The 19,827-nt window shown below is 39.4% G+C and overlaps 1 protein-coding gene across 1 annotated transcript in view; it reads left to right on the forward strand.

Annotated features, from left to right (window-relative positions):
• The window catches only part of SLK (STE20 like kinase), a gene marked incomplete at both ends in the record, with an annotated part of 41,932 nt that overhangs the window by 7,820 nt on the left and 14,285 nt on the right, over positions 1-19,827 (forward strand). Inside the window, 7 exons of the mRNA XM_079536246.1 lie at positions 11,464-11,628; positions 13,932-13,980; positions 14,728-14,877; positions 16,636-16,708; positions 16,920-17,114; positions 17,799-17,880; positions 18,875-19,003. Of these exons, the coding sequence (XP_079392372.1) occupies positions 11,464-11,628; positions 13,932-13,980; positions 14,728-14,877; positions 16,636-16,708; positions 16,920-17,114; positions 17,799-17,880; positions 18,875-19,003 (843 nt within the window). The remainder of the gene's footprint in view (positions 1-11,463; positions 11,629-13,931; positions 13,981-14,727; positions 14,878-16,635; positions 16,709-16,919; positions 17,115-17,798; positions 17,881-18,874; positions 19,004-19,827) is intronic.

Below are 19,827 nucleotides of genomic sequence, written 5' to 3' on the forward strand. Positions count from 1 at the left end.
TGCTCTATAATGTAGATGCTCATCATACATCTGAGCCGCATGCGTGGTACCAATACAACATTTGCTTTGCTCTTCTGCATGATGGGTAACAGCTTTGGAGCTGTTTACCAGTTTATGCTAATTACTACCAATATTGAATGCAGCTGTGAGTGGTCCTTATGTTTTTCATACGCTGTGACCCACGTTTTGAGAATCTGGTAAGATTATAGACATTGCTCTCCTTTAATGACAGCTGTGGTGCTGTAGAAGAGGCAGCATGTAATTAAATCCTCTGGTTTGTGATCTTGAATGCATTGAGACCTCAGTGACTGAAATGTAATTTGTGAAATTTTTTTTGGTCTTTGTGCTCCCCCAAAAACCTTTAATTATATTCAGATTATAAACTCAGTTGCCAAAGCCATAGTTTCACCTCTTCTGACTATAGTTTTACTTTACAGTAACTGCCAAATTACTCACTTTCAAGTCTTGTGCTGTCTTTATATTTGATACTGGTCAGATTGTTTTAGTTCTCAATGCTTAGCGATGGAAAAGCCATGAAATCTGCAGTTAGACCACAAACCTGGCTGGATTAACCAGGGAAGAAGAAAGGACGAAGAAGATTGCAGCATTTGTCTCCAAACCACTATAAAAGTAGGGATTTTTATCTGCCTCTGTCTAATTAACTTCTAATGGCTTTATAATGTGATTACAGCTTGGAATGCTTAAAATAAACTTTTAACTGCCAAATACATTTCAGATCTCTTATATGGAAACGCACTTCTTTTTTCCCCACTCAGAAATGGAAAAGTGTCTCTTTGTAGATTTGGATGCAGCACTTGGAGAGTACGTTTGAATGCTGACAGGCACAGAGTTGACTGTAGGTGATGCTGAACAAAATTTGTTAGGCTGCCCTCAGCTGCTCCTCAGTGGCATCGATACTTCAGCAGCAGCCCAGGGCTTTAGAGCAAAGGTGACTTTTTCAGTCACACTTTAAATTTTCTGTTGACTATGCACTACACTTTTTAATTCTGTTTAATGCTTGGGTAAACTATTGTGTTTGGTTTTAGGAGGGCACTTTTTTTTTTTTTTTTTTTTTTTTTTTTACAACACTTCTAAATGTCCGTAAATGCAAGCTGTAGTATGAGTCACAGTACTCCTTCAATTTCACTCTTTTGGATGAAGACTGCATTGCAATATTCTGTGGGATTGCATACTTTTGTATGGAGAGGGTAATGTAAAACAGCTGAGCATGAATGGTCAGGAGACAGACACAAGTTTTTTTCCCTTTATATCCCTATGTTTGTATTTCTGAGCCACTTTTTGTTTGCTTTAATTACCCACAGCCTAGAGAAATAAATTGCTCAAGAATAGCTCTGTGCTGGAGCCAAGCCAAAGAAGCATTAAAAGCTTTAAAGAAGCATTTCTACCTGAAGCATTCCATTACAACACTTAATTTTTACTGACTTTTTGTGGGCAAGAAAATGAAAAAGTAGAATTGTGCCATGATAGGTAAATCAATTTCTTGATTAGCATCTAGAATTTGCTAAATCTCTGCTTAGTGCAGATAACTCGAGTGACTTTTCCCTTCTGTAGGGTGTCCTGAATTACTCTTGTTATTTCACAAAGTCTTTGTATGTGCAACTGATGGAGACCAGGCAAAATAAAGGGAAGGCTCTGTTATTTATAAAGATGATGTTCTGGAGTTGTCTCAATGCAGTAATTTAAAATGAGGGGGTGAACTGAGGCTGGAATTGGAACGGCGCACTCTGCTGTGGTTTGGGGGAACCATTACCCTGCAACTGAAGCTGTGCATCAGAATGGTTTTACTGGGGGTGGCAGCAGTAGTGACTTGCCTGTGCCAGAATCATTCCTGAATCCTTCTAGCTTGGTAATGCACTACAGGAGAGTTGTCCCTTTACTTTTTTGATATTCCAATTGAACCACACCTTATACGTGGGATTTGCTTGTTTAAGGAGGATTTTAATTTTTTAATTTAATTTTAATTGAGCCTTGTCCCTAGAAATAGTTGGTCATAACCGTGATTCAGAAGACTGTTCTGAGGGAAGCTGTGCTGGAATTTATCCTTTCTCTTGTAGGCAGTGTCCTCTGAACACAGACGATTTCTGTTGCAAATCCAAGGCTTTCCTCCAGCAATTGTCTAGATTTCACTGTATAGAAGATGACTTTTCACTTGCTTTGAAATGCACTAATTTAGCAGAGAGTTAATACTTTGTAATGAAGAGGTAAGATCTCTTCAGTAAGAATTAACATGTTGTACTGAATTCTCATCTTCTGTTCATACGCTGCCTTTTTCATTTTGTAAAGCTTGGTCATGTTCCAGTCCCACCTTTAGCTTTTTTGTGTGAGCTGAAGAGGCCCAACCTTTTTAGTGTGTATTCTGAGACCAAGTACTTGATCCTTTAGGAGTTTCCATTGTCATTTTCTCTTCCTTCTCTCTTTATCTTAGTTGCTTGACTTCCTAGATACCAGAGTTGTTGCAGTTCAGCACTCAGGCGCAGTGTGCTGCTGCCAGTGCTGGGCGCTCATGGGTCAGAGCCAGCGGGCTGCACTACTGCAAATACTGGGCCTCAGATCATCTCTGGGAAGCGTGGTCAGATCCCTAAAGCAAATGCATTATTGCAGAAACAGAGATGAATGGCTACTCTAGAGTTCAGCCTAAATTGGGTTTTGTTTCTGCAGCCCTTCCAAATAGTTTTTACCACTAGTGAAAATGCACAGAGCTTAGAAGTGACCCAAAAGAAGGAAGCGGTCTGCTATTTTTCACTTCTTTTGAGTGGGAAGTCTGGAGACTTAAACAAGAACGTTTTGTATGGATAAGGAGAGCTGAGTTACCTGAAAATACCTGCTTTGGTGTAGCAAGAGCTTTAAGTCAGTCTTGAATAGCAAAGATAGATGTACTGCTTAGCTTAATGACACTAAGAGTTGTGCACTTAAGCACATCAGGCTTAAAATAAAAACAGAACCAAAAATACCCTGAAAATTAACAACAAAACCTGGTATTTAGAAGTATTAAAATGAGCTGGTGCACAGGTATGGCAGGTCCTCTGTTTCAGCGACATGAGTTTTTGATCTTTGACAGTGGTGTTAATTCTTAAGTTTTGTTGCCCTGAGCAGGCCAGCACAATATAAAGAAAATTGAGTTTATTCTTAATCTTTATTGTGCTGTGAATAGAGCTTATTTCTGTGAGTGTTAATACAGGTCAAACAATAGAGATGTTAAATAATTCAAGGTGCTGCAGTGGATCAAGAGAAAATCGGAGGGCATAACTTGAAGCACTTGAGGGATCCTGGCACTTAGGAATGGATGTTGAATAGCTGATGACATGAAAACTTCTTCAACTGTCATATTCAGCTCTCTTTAAGTTTCTTTTGAATCTCTGAAAGGCATTAAAACTGTATGGAACTGCAGTAACAAGTGTAACAGCCAAGAAAACACTTTACCAGAGATGCTTTCCAGTAGCTTTATCATAAGTACAGAAGTGACTCCTGAAGTTTCTGGTTCTCTGCTGTGACTGCTTTCCATAGCAGTGTATGGTAGCACAACTCACCACAGGCAGTTCTGGCACTGCATTCCTCTTCTCGCCTCCTGTTTGGGGCAGTTCAGAGCATGCTGACACTGTGACGATCTGGGTCAAGGGACTAAGTCCATCCCAAAGCTGATTTCACATGGAGGCCATTCCTGTCTTCTGACTTGGCTCCCCAAACCTGCTCGGGGCAGCCAGACAAGGGACAGCATTAATGCAAGGGAAAGAGGACAGGACAGTGGAGGTGTTGGCTCAAAAGTTGGGACATCAGAAGCAGTGTGCCTCACTACTGCGCTGAGTATGGATCAAGTTAAGTGCAGAAGCCAATATGCTGCTTTTGTAGCACTCAAATAGCCAATTTGCAGGGAGTATCAAATGTTTGTTTGGATGGCTTGTCCTCATCTCTTGAGCTGTGACACTTGGAGCACAAAGAGCTACAGCTGGAACAGCACTAAATCTGAATGAGAGAGAATTCCTGCACTGACTGTCAGAATGCTTCCTGCTGCTTTCAAGAGGTGGAATGTAGTTTAAGGATCACTGACACAAAAAAGATCCACTGGCAGCTCACAGGCTGTGGAAGGTCTGAATAGCACACATCATTATGCTGCATTTTGTAGTTAAACAAAATCTGAAGATAACCTGTTCCTATTACAAAGCTACAGAAGAGCTGAATGATGCTATTTCAATAATTCTTCTGTTGTTTTGTCTTTGCAGTTGACTTCTCTTAATTTATTTTAAAGATATGAACATAAGTAGCAATGACTTGGCTAGAATTCTAAATTTCCTGTTCTTTATAACACACGTTAATACCCAGAGAATTGTGGATTTGTCTCTAACGATTTTACTTGAACAAGGCTGATGATTTACAGCTTTTTTTTAATGACAGCTATCAAAGGATGCTGGCACTTCCTTTTCCCTTCAGAAACAGGGGAAACTTCATTGTTACAAACCCCAAAGTGCAGGGAGCAGCTGAAAATATGGTTTGAGAGTTTTGCAACAGCTGTTGCCAGTATTAGTGTCATATTGATGCTTGTTTCCTTTCTTGCTCTGGTCATCAAGTGACTTTTTGTACATGTGAGCTCTTCAACTGCTTCTATAGCCTGTATTTTTTTCTTCATATATGAAGTACACTTTCTGTATTGTTCACTTTAGGAAGACAGTGGGAGAGGAGGCGATGGTGCTTCATCTTGGTTGGTTCCATCTCACCTGTGACAGTTGAGCTGTGCTCCCTGCGCTCCGGAATGTGGCTGACACTGCAGTATCAAACTATAAAGTGCCCTTTCCCAAACTGTGCCCCTGTTCCTGAACTGTAAATATTAACTGCAGTTCAGTAATTCTGTTATATTCCATCATCTTCTCCAACAAATACAATTTCAGTACAGATCCTCAAATGTTTTCTTTCTGCAATCTGAAATATAGTGCATTCAATCGTTTTCTTTACTTTGACAGCAAATGTTTTTGACTTAATGACAGTGTACCACATTTTGCTTCTGTGACTGTAGTTTCCCTAGTAACCTATCAGAAGGCCTTTGTTGAAGTGTTCTTGAAGTCCAAAGAAATTGTCATTTGTTCTTTATTTGTGATTTTGTTGACTGGTTCCTTCCTACCTAGAAAAGAACCCATTTTCTATGCTGGAGTCAGATACATTTTTCTGCTTCGGGACATAAATGGCTGCACTGGGTTGGAAGACGTTTCTCATCATGCCACCTCCGGTCTGGGCAGAGGAGATCCCCATTTCCATCTGTAATCCAACCCAAAGCAACAGGGTAAGGAGGAGCTGAGGCCTGACCTAGCTGCTGTATTTAAATTAATGAATTCTGGGTTAATATGTGCACCTCAGCGGGTGTAGGAAGCACAGGCGAACAGAGCGACAGTGCCGCGTGAAGCCAGCGCACAATTGTTGGCCGAGAGCTACAGCGTTACCTCTTACAGCTCCAGCTGTCTGCCTGGGAAAGTAACAATGTCTCTGGGAGCCATAATTCTCACGGAAAGTAACCCGATCTCCAGCCACCTGCCGCCTGTGCTCGGCTGAGGCCAGAAGCGAGAATGTAAGGTGGGGACTCACAGGTAAAAGGCGTCAGATTTCTGAAGGCTTGTGTTCAAACAAATCATACAATCATCAGGAGTGAATGACGGATGTCACCCATCAGCCCGGTAGTGTGGGAATTGGTCTGGGGAAAGGCCATCAAACCACAGTTGAAGACAGCTTCAACTCTGACTTGCTGGCTAATGTCTTAAGGCAGTTCTAACGAACAGCTAACAATTGTGGTTTGATGAAAAATTGTTTAACAAGATTATTGGAACCTTTATTAATTTGTCATCTGTAATAAAGATACGCTTATTGCTAAAGATTTAATTTTAAGCTACAGTGACTCAAATGAACTTGTAAATGAATCACTTAAATGTGATGCTTTTCCCAATGCAAGGATGTCTGTAGCCCAAGGTGAGGATATGCAGGGCTGTGCTTTCTGGGAAGCTGCAGCTTGATTTGGGGCTGCCACAGGCTGTTGCTGGCTAAGCTGCAGGAAAACCACTGCTGGCAACTGGTGGTGGGCTGTGCAGGAGGAAGGGCCTGGCAGAGCTCAGAGCTGCAGGGATAGCTGTTGGTTTGTCACACCTCCCCCTCTCTATTACTGGAGTTGATTGTAATGCAGCATTGTGTATTTGAATGCTGCATTTGGAAATGGTTCCTATGGTTATTGTAACTGAGTTAACGGAAAACAGCAGTCCTTTGCATTTATGCCTCTGACACCACTTAATATTTTAGTTCCAAATGTTTCCTCAGTGTTACCGGCTGGATTCCTGCAAGGATGTGAGCTGTCATGCAGCAACAGGAGTCAAAAAGAAAAGTATATTATAAAGTAGCATGCTGTCTTTTGACTTGTCTCAACAATGTTTAGGAATTTTTTTTCTGTTTCGTTTTCTTACATGGGTGTGATTAAATAAAAGGAGTGCTTCTATAATCAGATATCGTGGCCACTGTGAAGCTGTCTGTAGAGAACCATTTCTGCTATTTTGCACCTCTTTCTCAGTTCAGCCCTGGTTGTCTCACAGATATGCTTAGAAACATCCGTCCGCTTTCAGGGAAACGACACGTGGACCAGAATGCAACTCTGCTTAGCCCATATGTGAAATGCCACAGAGTTAATGAAAATACATAGGGGAAACCATGAGGTTAAACATAAAAATTATATCGCATACCACGCACAGAAATAACTTCTGGAATCCTCAGAAACCAACAGTGGGGGAAGCAGAAGAACCACAATAAATACGAAGTACAAGGATAATGTTAAAATAATAAGTTGTCATGGAAACAGCTCCAAAAACAGTTTAGCCACAAAAGCAGCACCACCCCACAGAGCCATGAGGACGCACTGAGTGCTGGGCATGGCGCTGTTAGCAGTACCTGCTGCAAGGAGGGACACCTATCTGCGCTGCTATTGCAGTACGTTTCCCCTGGCATTAAGCATTTAGGTAAGTAAATGGTGTAGTAGGTAGCAGGCAGTGTCATTTCTCTCACTGGCCACAGTTCAAGGGCACATCACCTTCCTTGGTGGATGCTGCCCTTCGTTAGCTGCTCAGCAGCTCTGTAAGCATCACCTCAGTGTGTTGGCACAGGTACAGCTGTGCTTGGCTGCCCTCGAGTTCCTCGGTGCAAACGTGTCTGTTGAAACTACGGACCTTGGATTTTCATTTTATTTCTTTGTGTGAGATACTCAAATGTTGTTCAGTGAAACAGATGCAAAATAATGTCACTTCTTTGCATTGTCTCATCTTCCTTCATTTTCAGAAGCTGCCATCTCTTCCCTCGGTGTAACTTCTGATTTATTGTAAAAGCAGTGGTTTAATATTGCAGAGCTAGCTAGGTTTGCTATTAAATTTGAATTGATGCTTTTAATTGTGTATCTCAAAATTTGCTGTTAGAATTAAGCCTTCCTTTTATTTGATGAATGCATTTTAGAGAAAAATCTACTTTTGTTAACCAAGAATGCCTTTTCATGTTTAAAAGATATTGAACAATTAATGCTGATCAGTAACACCGGTTTTTAATTTCAAAAAGCACAGAGCATTATTAGCTAAGATGTAGGGAACTTACACAAAAGAGCCCAGCATAGTTTCTCCAGTAGGCCCAGCTGCTGCATACACATTTCTTTGATCAGACTGTTATAATCTGCAGTCATGGCAGCTGTTTCTCCTTGATTGGTGTGGTCAGGGAAGACTGAGATCCGCTGCCTTCTGCCAGCTGTAACAATCAGCTCCTGCTTTGTCTCACAGGGATGGTTTTCAGTTCTGATTGCTCAGATCAGACACCATCAGGACGCACGCAGGGAGCTGGGTGTTATGCAGAAGTGTAGCATTTTACACTGAAACCACTTTCTGCAGGATAGGGATGTGTGTTTTCCACTTCCTGGCAAGTCTGAAGTGCTGTGAGTGTGACTGTAGTTTTGTTGCAAAGAATGAGTCAGAGAGGAAGAACTTCTCATCTGGTTGGTCTCGCTGCTTGCAACACGTTGCATGTGGTTATGTAACATCTCAGAGGAGATCAGGCTTAGGGAAGAAAAGTGACAAATAATGTTTTATCTCTCATCTCAGCAGTGACTCCAGCTGACCGGGCAGCAGGTAAAGGACGTGCTTCTCTCAGCTGTAAACAGAGGTTTAATGTTGAGGTGCCTACGTGCTGCATCACAGGCAGGAGGCAGTGCTGTTGGGTAGGCAGCATTTGCTGGTGGTAGGAAACTGAAACCGGTCCTCACATCCGGGGCCAAAACTTCATGGGGGTCACACGAAGATGAAAGACAGTTATCTCTGAGCTGTAATCCTGTTAGTGTGCAACAGGGGCTCTGCTCTCCCTGTTGTCCGTGGCTGGGAATATGTAACTGCTTGGCCGGGTGCCCGGACAGTAAACCCATCTCTTAATGTTTTGCTATCAGTGTCTTCACAAAGCTTCTGGATCTGGAACTTGTTTGGATATGTGACACTGTACAGAAATCCAGGAGGAGGAAGGAGGGGTCACCAGCTTCGTGCACTCATGGATGCCAGTTCACGAGAAGTGGTTGTTCCTTTCTCTGGTACTGATATGTTTCCAACTGCTTCCAGTGTTACTGTGCAGTAGATGTCATTTCCATTTTAGAGCAAGGGATGTAGGTACAGAGAAGCGATTTGCAAGTTCTGATTTACAAAGTAGTATTTATTCTGTGCAACCCCGCTGTCTGTCTTTCTCAAAACAGAGTTTGGAGAAGAAAGAGATTTTTGTGTTCTCTGCCAGCAAGGCTGCCCCTTGCATTGTAATGGTGTCACATACAGTTTGCTATTCCCCTGTGCATACTGTCTCTCCGTAAGCTAACATTTGCTGCAATAGCATTAAATATTTAATCCAAATAGAGGCTTGGGTGGAAGGATTACAATATTTATATGTTGCCATACGTGACAGTCAATATTGTCATTGTCATGATGTGTTAGTCAGATTTTGAAGGACTGTTATTTCAGTTCAGCTTTCAACCATGTCTGTGTATCATTTGAGAGAAAATTTTCTTAGTGCAAAGACAGGCAGTCTCTGTCTCCCTTCCTTCCCTGTTTCCACATGAGGCAGGACCGAACTATAGTCATAAAAGACAGCAGTTCAGATGTCTCAGCATAGGACTGAGGCTTAAATCCACTGTTATGGAAGTGGAGTCAAAAGAACTTATTTTGAGTGTGCACAACCTCTGGGAAGCATTAATGATTCTTTGATTTAAAATGTGAATGTGCCCAAATGCAAATCAAGTAAATGCAAATCAAGGTTGCAGCTCCACTAACAGTTTTGCTCCTTCTCTGACCTTTGGGGACTGTTGTGTGACAGAAGAAAAGCTTCAGCCAAAGCCTAGAAGAAACCAACGTGCCCCACAAGGCTCTGAGTGCCCTTTGTTCCTCTTTGTCTCATGGGCTGTTACCCCAGGAAATGCAATGCTAAAGGAGGCTGCTAGAATAGAGGCTTTCTCTTGTTTGCCTAATGAGTTTTAGAGGAAAATCTTTCATTGAGAGAACACCTTTCCATGTTTTTTAGAGATGTTTGAACAATTAATACTGCTCACTCACGCAGGTTTGGATTTATTTCTCAGTCCAAATGCACAATGTTTCTTACAGACTTCTTACAGCCATTCACAAGAATTGATGCTTACTGTAGAGTGGTGTGTGCATTGTATGATGGAAACTGATAACATCCTACTCAAAATGAGCCTTTAAAATCACAAAACATTGAGATGTTCTTTATTTTCAGGTGTAACTTGATGTACGCTTGAAATGTTTTGTCTGCCCTCAGAAGTTCGGTAGAAATACACGGATCTTAAAGCTCATTTCTTTTTAGGAGGAAAAAAAGGTCTGGATCTAGGCATACAATTACTTCTGTTACTACTGGAAGTCAGATTGAGAGCATAAGTTAGTTTTGATTATAATCAAGATGCTCATAAAGATAATCCTCCAGTCTCTATCATCGCTTCTGTTTTTTAATGAGATGTTTTAATAGAGCTACAAGGAGGAAATAGAAATTTCATTCAAAGCAGATTTCTGTCGACTTCAAGCAAAAGGATCTGGGGGAAATCAAAGTAGTGCATAAATCTGACCAGGGAAAAAAAGGCAGCATGTGCTACAAATGCAGGCAGCCCCGTAGAGTGGAAGTGTGTATCGTAATGTGTTGGTGCTTCTTCCTTTCCATCAGAGGTGAAATAGAATCTGGAAGCAGCAGTATCTCTTAGTGTGGAAGCGGAAATGTTGTTCCATCTTGAAAAACACCATTGTGGTACAGTTCATGTGCAACTTTGTGTGAAAATGAATGCTATGGTCTTCTCATGTTTTTGTGAAGTATCTTCCTAATAAATTACACAGTCCTGCAGAGAGTGCATTGCCATACTTAGTTCCAAAAAATAAGTGTATAATTGAGATTTTACTTTTTTAGAAGGCACTTTCACAACTTGTTTTCTGGGCGCATGAACCTACCGGGTCTAACTGTTGTGATGTGAGACATCTGTAAAGCTTCTGGGTTTCATTAGTAATGGAGCTTTGAGATGGAAGGTTGGTCTTTCACTCCTGCTATAAAGCAGACTTGTTTTTCCCCTTCATATTAGTAGACTGCGTGTAGGAAAAGTTCTGAGTAGTGTAAGGGTAGTCCTAGCAGATTCATCTTGCCATTGTTTTTGCTGTTACGGCTGTTTTATGGAAAACTTTCATAAACATCTGGTTTAGATCTTCTGTTTTGTTCTGTTGGGAGAACTCTTCATGGCTGTAGAAGTGTGTTAATCTTCTTTAAAGGAATTCCAAGCTATTCCTACAAAGAACTTGCAAGAGGATCATTAAGTGTGTGTAACTGTGCGCCTGTGTGACACACATTACGTGGTGCTCATTGTGAAGCAGTCACAGTGAGGTGTCCCAGCAAACTGCTAACTGCTCGGCATCATTTTAACACTGGAGCTTGAACACAGCCCCTGGCTTGAGAAGAGCATAACCTCCTGTGTTCTGGTAGAAGATGGTTTTTGTGTGGCTTTACAGACAGCTGTGCTGCCATAATGTGGGCAGTGTCAGAAGGGGAGGTGGAGCTGCCTGATACTCCTTGCCAACCGTTGGCAAATGGTTATTTGAGGAGTAATGCAGAACTTCATCCAAGGCATACAAACAGCAATGGCCCTCAGCTACTGACTGCTTTGTGGTTTCAAGAATGCAGCTGGAACTGAGTATTGCCATGTGTCTGTCTTACATTGAGTCTCAACCTTGAGAGAAATTTTTCTGCTGGTGTTTATCTAGTCTTTACAGTAAAGCTATTCTCTTTTGTGGAAAAGGCAAACTAAAGGTAGAAACACAGCACAGACTTATCAAGAGGGGTGAGTTTTGTTTTGGTTTGGTTTTTTTGCTAGTGACAACTGTCTGCTGGAATCCATATCTGAATATTTGTTGTGACTTTTTTTATTAGGCTCAGAACAAAGAAACGAAAGTGCTGGCTGCTGCAAAGGTGATTGATACAAAATCGGAAGAAGAACTTGAAGATTACATGGTAGAGATTGATATTTTGGCATCCTGTGACCATCCTAACATTGTTAAGCTCCTAGATGCCTTCTACTATGAAAACAATCTGTGGGTAGGTATTTTTCTTCTCTAAATACTTGCATTTGTTTCATAAGAACATTGACATTATGCATTTTCCTGATTTTCTTGAAATACTACTTATCAATCACATTTCTTCTGGCTGTCCCTATTCAGATAACTGTACAGTTTCAAAACTAATTCATAAATTGTAAGTATGACTTTTAGGAAACTGTCACTGTAAAATGACCCACCCTGAGGTAGCAGTTTGAATCCAGAACTCAGAAATGAGCAGCTCATTTTGGTGTATGGGGAGAGTTCTTGGTGCTCATTTGTTACAGCAGGATTCAAATGTTAATTACATTTGCACAGTTCAGACTGAGACTCAGAATTTGCAGCTGTGAAATAAATAATAGGCTGAAAACGTCAGCTTGGGACGTAAGTGTTTTAGATACATATAAGTGGTTTTGTTGGTGCTTCCAGCAAGGAGAGTTCACCATGACTTCAGCAGTTATTATTTGACTGATATTTGCAGATGAAGTGCAGTGGGTGTACGTGTGACTGCACCTCAGTTTTGTGCTGTGTCCTCTGCACGGACTCACTTGAGCTATTAAAATAATTTTTTTCTTCTGAATGGTTCGATGCAATATTTTAAGTGCTTTGGGGATTATACTAAGAATACATGTCTCCTTAAAAGGAGTTTGTAATCCAAAAAGATACCCTGAAAGAAATGTGAGACTCCACGGAAATTTTCTTTTAATTACGCTTTTCTTTTATGCTTGGAAACAACTGAATTGTAATACCATTTTCCTGATAATTCTGATTAACTCTGTGAAGAGTTTGTGTAACCCAAATGTAGAGTAGAATGACACTGTATAATACATGGAATAATGGAATAGAATAATTGGAATTATGAACAAATTTCAGTGCAGAGAGGTGAGCATGAATGCAACTGTGCATAGAAGCAGAATGGGAAACTGAGTTAAAATAGGTTTGCTGGCAGATTAAAGTTAGAAGGGAAATGAACAGCTGTAAAATGAAATGATACATCTGTAATCACAAAGAAGATAGAGAGCTGTGAAAGTGAGAGAGAAGGCTCAGAGTGGTTTGCTCACCACTCTGATGTGGTTCATAAATGGAACTTAATGGAGGGGGAAAAGAGAAAATGAAAGAGATTCGAACATGAAGAGTGTGGTTTTGCATTCCAGCTTTAGAAACACCATTTCTGTACCAAAGGGACCTTTGTCAGATTGTCAGATGAAACTTAAAATTGTACAGAGAATTTTTCATGTAGCATTTCCTATGCTTCAGTTACTTGGCAGTAGGTATTCAGAAGCATCAAGTGAGAGAATGGTTTGAAGAATTCAGAGAGTTACATTGCATAATGCATATGTTAGTGTCATATTAATTACAACAGTAATTTCAAGTAAGATGTCACAGGAGTGGTAAAAGAGTGTTATTGTGCAAGCCGTAATCTGAAGTTTCTTACTCTCTGAGCAGTTATGCTCTGACTCTAAAAAAGACTTCCCAGCGGCTCGTTAGATTTCTGACCAAAATGCTCTTCAGCTGTCAGACTGAAAACTACAGTTCAATGTTCAGAGTTCAAATTAAGGAAGAAAAACACAATGAAGATTGTGTTGGCACTCTTGTTGACCTCTTCTCATGTCCCTGCTCTCCTCATTCACTCTGTCTGCCCTTTTTCTCCTTTGTTCTTTCATGTTCTACATGTTAGCAGAGTTTGTGCCCCCAAGCAGTGACAGTGCAGTTGATTTCTGTTTCACACATAAGCTTAGAACTGAAGATTGAGTTGCTGTGGTATTGTTAGATTCTGGGATAAAAGCACTGATGTGTTATAGAGAACAATGAAAATGGAGGAAAATTGAAATTATTCATTTTCCATAATTTTAAAGATTATTTGTCCAGGTTTTCATCTCACCTGAAGCAAATTAACACGGGGATAACATCTGCTGAAAAATCATGTAGCTCTTCTACTTGGACCATTCAATGTGAGATTATAGTATGAAAGTGCAGTACAATAACTGAGAAATGAGTTTGCAGAGATTATGTAAATCGTGTTACTACTAGGATTCAAGCTGACCTTAATACTTTTTATTGTGGAATTTTAACTTTGGATTAACATTCTGAGGATCTCCAAGCGTCTTTCAAATAATTTACTTCAGCTTTGCAGCCCTACTGTTAGCTTGTTAATAGTATCAATACCTTGTAGTGGTTAGTGCACAGATTTTCAAGGTCAAATAGTCTGAAGCTGTAGTCTCCCAGTAATGCTCCCTTAATCAACGCTTCAGCTCAGCAGAACTACTTAATTTGTAATTGATGTATTCTTTTGTTTATATACAGATCCTGATCGAATTTTGTGCAGGTGGAGCAGTAGATGCAGTAATGTTGGGTAAATAAGTTGTTTCAAATATTTAATTTCATAACATCTTTAAAATGATAATATTAAAATATATTTAAGCACAGATTGTTGACAAATGTATATGTAATAGGTGTGGTACACGTGTTGAATGTTGGGGTCCTTACAAGTGTACTCACAACAGCATCTGTGGATGAATTCTGTGGTTAGATTAATTTTCTCTCATTTTTAAAGTGTTTGCTTATTTCTCAAAACCCACTTTAATGTCTCGATCCTTGAAGTGAATGTGATGAGCTGTTTGCATATCCTCATGGAGCTCTCCTTTTGTTTTAACATGATCTATACTGATCCTTTTTCAGGATCCCCTTCTCCAGCCATCCTCCAATTTACTTGGTGATAAATTTTTATTGTGCATCAATCTTAGTTAAGTTCTGTGTGCTTACTCTTCCAATTAGTGCATGCTGATACCAGTGGGGGATCTGTTTAACGTTTACGTGTATTACAGAACAGGCACCCAATCTCTGTACTCTGGTTTTTCCACAGTTCAGATAGGTAGGTGTACAGATGTACAGAGTTCATCAGGAGGAGGGGTTGATGAAGAGATGAATTTTTTGTTTCACTGGAATATTTGGGAATGTTGCTGTTACACCAAACGGAGCGATATGGTGTTCAGCATCTGTCAGACTGTTTCATTTTTTTGGACATATACGGTGGTTGCTATAAACAAATAACATAAAAATGCAAAAATTGTGTGTTTATTTCTGCCTCCTTCTTTTTCAGAGCTTGAAAGGCCATTAACAGAGCCGCAGATCAAAGTGGTGTGCAGGCAGACGCTGGAAGCGTTGAACTACTTGCATGAAAATAAGATCATCCACAGAGATCTAAAAGCTGGCAATATTCTTTTCACATTGGATGGAGACATTAAACTAGGTAAGCATGTTACATATAAAGCTTTCCTAGAACGTGGCATGCTTAATTATATGTTAATTTGCCTTATTGTGGTAACTTCTTTTTTATAGTTTTTAGTTTTGAAAATGAACGTTCTTTGCAATGACTGAAAAGGGGTACCTGGAACTCTTTTCTGTTCTTTTTATTTATACCAAGAGAATAAATGTAACTATCTCAGTTTTTCCAGTAGAAAAAAGATAGGAGTTGTCTGGATCCGTTAGGTACAGGGCTCCTTACAGCCGATGGATATAAGCTTTTAAGATGACAGCTAATTAAGAACCTGCCTGGCTAGATTATTGGTTCATGTAGCTGTGTTTCTGCGTGGATTTCCTTGCAAAGGTTATTCTTTGTATCTATAGTATTGAACGATTTCCTTGCATAAGGTTATTATTTGTAGCTCTAATATTTAGCACATGCCTTTCTCTTCATCTACAAATGTTGCTGATTCTTTTGCTTTATCTCGGAAGCCTGAAGATTTTAGTCATGGACTCATTCTCATGGGGCAGGTTTTTCAATATAATAGAATCACCCCCTTAATTTCTAAGTATTGCTGTATAAGACAAAAATCATGGTAAGCCTCATGGTGAGGGAGACGTGAATTTCTGTTCATTTTAATTGTAAGCTGGCTCTCCCTCTTATGGACTGTAACTATTTTAAGCTTTTGTCAAACTTGGCTGTAACACAGCACTGTGCAGGCTGTCAAGATACTACTTTACAGTTCAGACCAGAGTTTTCCCCATGTATATATTTAGTGATGTATTCAGGCTTGCTGATTAAGATTTATATAAAACATTTTAACCGTTTTTCAAATCTAATTTACTTTCCTTTTCTGAAGCACAGCATCCCTTGAAAAAGCATTTTAGCCCCTGTAAGTTTTCTGTACTTCTTGTTTCAGGTACAGGCAGAAGTGGATAATTCCTTGCTTTATAAATACTGGAATGGGAAATGACTTTTTCTGTTGCATGTGTGCTTTATTATTTCAGCATCCATAGTCCCCTCAGTATTTCAGGTTTTGCATTTGAACAAATAGCTCTCTTAATCCTTTTTTTTTTCCCTCATAGAGCAAAATTAGGCTTCTCAAGTGCTGAGCCATCAAGTCAGTTGGTACCGATTAAAGACAGCAGCTTATGGCTATTCTGTTCCTTTCCTATAATCTGTGTATTTTCATTAAGGAAAGTCACATCTATAATAAGCCTAATGTTTATATTTAAATGTCATCTCTTTCTTTTCTTTTTTCTTTTTTTTTTTAATAAAAGACACAGTGGTTTAAAGACAGATGGCAAAGAGGAAAAAGCGAAACATAAAACTTCACTTCTGGAGAATTTAAATAACAAAATCAAACATTGAATGATTATTGGAATTAATAAGAGAGTTAATAAGCCGTATCTGAGCAACACAGCCTTCCTACACTAAAGTCATTTTCTAATTAAAATAATTTAACCTGCTTATTCTTGTTGCAGATACCTGCCTCTGTCCTGCCACACACAGCTCAATGTTGGCAGTACTTTTTTTTAGCAACAGAGAGTAAGATTTACTCATTATCTTTTACTGGAAATACTAAGAAACCTGAATGCCTGGGTAGGCAGTTGTCAAAATGCAAATACTTCTATTTCACTTTGAATTTTCAGTGCAGCAGAACGCCTGCTTTGGAACACAAAGCATCTGAAAAACAGCTGTAAAATTTAAAACTATCATGTATCTCCACCTCCAAGTTAATAGTACTTTCTCATTCATTTTAAGCGGATTTCGGAGTATCAGCTAAAAACACCAGAACCATCCAAAGAAGAGATTCTTTCATCGGTACACCGTATTGGTAAGCGTGCTGTTCTGCTGAATGTTAGAACCAATATCCTAACGTTGCCTTTGTTGTTAATGCTGTAATGCTATAAGCTCGAGAGAGCGTAAATGTATTAAGAGCAGAATCTGCTTCTTAAAAATGCTGCAATGCATTCAGGTTGTTTAGAGCCTTTTCCATAAGATCAGAGTGCATTTTCTAATCTGGTGCTTCGTTCCTCTGTTTGCAGGATGGCTCCAGAAGTAGTCATGTGTGAGACATCTAAGGACAGGCCTTACGATTACAAGGCTGACATTTGGTCTCTTGGCATCACTTTAATTGAAATGGCTCAAATAGAGCCACCTCACCATGAATTGAATCCAATGCGAGTGCTCCTGAAAATAGCAAAATCTGATCCACCTACATTAGCACAGCCTTCTAAATGGTTTGTATTTCATTTCCCACCCTCGTTTGTAGAATATGACTGTAAGGCAATGTGTGACTTCACTTCTGTTCAGAGGCACAGCACTGCTGAACTTTATGGTGCTGGTTTTATGCATAAAGCCATTTTCTATATATACTCTGTGTATTTCATTTGTTTATAATCTGATACAGCGGGGACTATGGTGACTTTGTTGTAGTTCTATACAGAAGATTTAATACTGAAATATTACAGAATTTGAGGACTTGCCAGTTTTGCATTAAAATATGTGAAAAATAGCCTTTTACAAATGCAGTTCAGGACCATCTCAAATTGGGAAACAAGAGAGTTAAATATTTTTATACCGAGAAGACATAAAAAAAGCTGTTATCTACTTGATCACTGTGATATCCTTGTGAGATTCAGTTAATGGTATAGCAGATGGGTTGTATTGTAAATTCAGAGCCAAAAGTAAACTCTTCTATAAATAGAAGAACGTATTAAAGATGACATGAGCCACATTGGTCTTTCCATCCATATACTGTCTTTCTTTCTCTAAATCAATAGAAGGACCTGAAGTTGTAGTGTAGATGCACATGAAAGCAAAAAAAATGTTTCGCTGTGCACTGATCTCATTATCTGATTCTGAATCACTGATTTCTTTAGTCAAGACTAAAGAAAAGACACTGCTGGTTTGTTTTGTTGTAGGTCATCAGATTTTAAAGACTTTCTGAAGAAATGTTTGGAAAAGAATGTAGATTCGAGGTGGAGTGCAACCCAACTCCTACAGGTATGAGGAGTTGATTCTTCAGAACTGCTGTTTGAAGACAAACATTTTATATTCTTTTAAAAGCAGAGTAACTATTTCAATATATTCAGGTGTTTGAGATGTTTGTATACTATGATTTCAATGCTGTTGGAAGATCTTTTTGAGTAAAACCTGATGAAATAATACAAAGTGCAGATCAAATTCTCTGTTTACGTGTTTTGATGAGTTGTAATTAATTATTTTGCATAAGTATTTAAATTGTACTCTGATGCTTGTAATGGGTGGAGCTGATACTTATGTAAATAGTCATTTGCTGACAGGTGTTGTAAGAGCTTTAGTGCTCGGCTGCCTCCTGTAATGCTGTCACTGCAGAATAGCCAAACAGAAGTAGATGTGAGCAGGTGCATTTGATTCCGTTTAACGTCAGCACACATTTAGCTTATCTGGAATACATCTGACATGTTGAATAGGCTTAAGCAGAAGGGCCAATCAGAGAAAGAAGATTAAGATGGTAGGAGTAGGAGAAGAGAGGGTATCTGCTTTCCCTTAAAGAAAAATGCAGAATTCTGTGTTCTTGGTAGGGAAAAACACTACAAAGAAAAAAGGCATTTTTTTCTAAAAAGAATATTTCTGGATAAAACTTCCCAGGGAATAGTTTTACTGTGGAACTGAAAAGAAATGAGAACCATTTCCAGGAAAAATAACCTTTTAAAAAATCTTTCTACTTTTATTCTTTGGACTATGAAAAAGGTTAGTAGAAATGAATAATGTGTGTTTTGAGCATTTCTGTTAGACTTCTTACAGTCTATTTGATTACAAATGTTCTGAATATAAAACTTCAGCAGAAAGAAATAAAACAGTTATGATTAATGTTAAAATTGTGAGTTTAAAGTTTGAGAGAATCAGTAATGTTTCTCTGAAGCTGCTGTTTCTTTTAAGATGTGTTTTTCAATTTGTGTGCAGTGAGGTTAGCACTTAATGATGGGCTTTCTTTTTTTATTATTATTTTCACAAGCATCCATTTGTTACTGTTACTTCCAATAAACCAATAAGAGAATTGATTGCAGAAGCTAAGGCAGAAGTTACGGAAGAAGTGGAAGATGGTAAAGATGAGGATGAAGAAGAGGAAACAGACAATTCTCTGGTCAGTTTGAAATTTAGTTGTTTAAATATGCAAATAGTTTCAACCACCAATTTTCTATGGAGTTCTCAATTTTCTGATGTTCTATCTAACTTTCACTTCAAGTCATCTAAGCATTACAGCATAAAAATAAGATAACCTTATTACAAAACAGTGCTTTCAAAATTACTGTGCTCTTAAGCTCTTAAAGAACTAATAATGAAGTCTGCTGCCTTCACGTATTTTTACATGCATGTGCAGTGTAGAATGTTTATGTATAAAATGTTTAAGTGTGCATGACTAGATGAATAAAAAACATGTTTGTATATTTCATGTGATGCTTAAACCAAGAAGGAAAGCGTGCAAGTGTTATACAGCAAGTGTGACTGTCAGAAAAAAAAGAATCCAAAGTCAAGGAAACAAATTTTACCTGGAGGAGATTGTATCTGAGTGTATTTTTAAAGATGCTTGAGAGTCCTACAGCAGATTCAGTTTGTCGGAGCGCAAAGCCCCACCGTTCAGTTCTGTGGTGGCAGGCTGCAGTGTGCACGTGGTGCCTCTCTGGTATCACTGTCAGTGACCAGTACTGCTGGTGGCTGCCATTACCAGCACAAGAAGTACACCTCCATTCTCTCCTTATACCTCACTGAACCACTTGTGTTCCCTGCCCTCCATACCACTTTCCACCCCAAGCAAACCTCCAGAAGTGTGCGTTCTCACCAGCTCTCTCCAGGACTTATTCTCAGTCCCCTGGAGCATCACCCACCACTTCCATCAGCTGATTAGCAGTTAAGCTATCGATCCCCATGGAGTTGGGGGTGAAGGTCACCCTGCAACTCAAATCAGCT

Source organism: Tetrao urogallus (genome assembly GCF_951394365.1).
Source record: "Tetrao urogallus genome assembly, chromosome: 5".
Lineage (NCBI taxonomy): Eukaryota > Metazoa > Chordata > Aves > Galliformes > Phasianidae > Tetrao > Tetrao urogallus.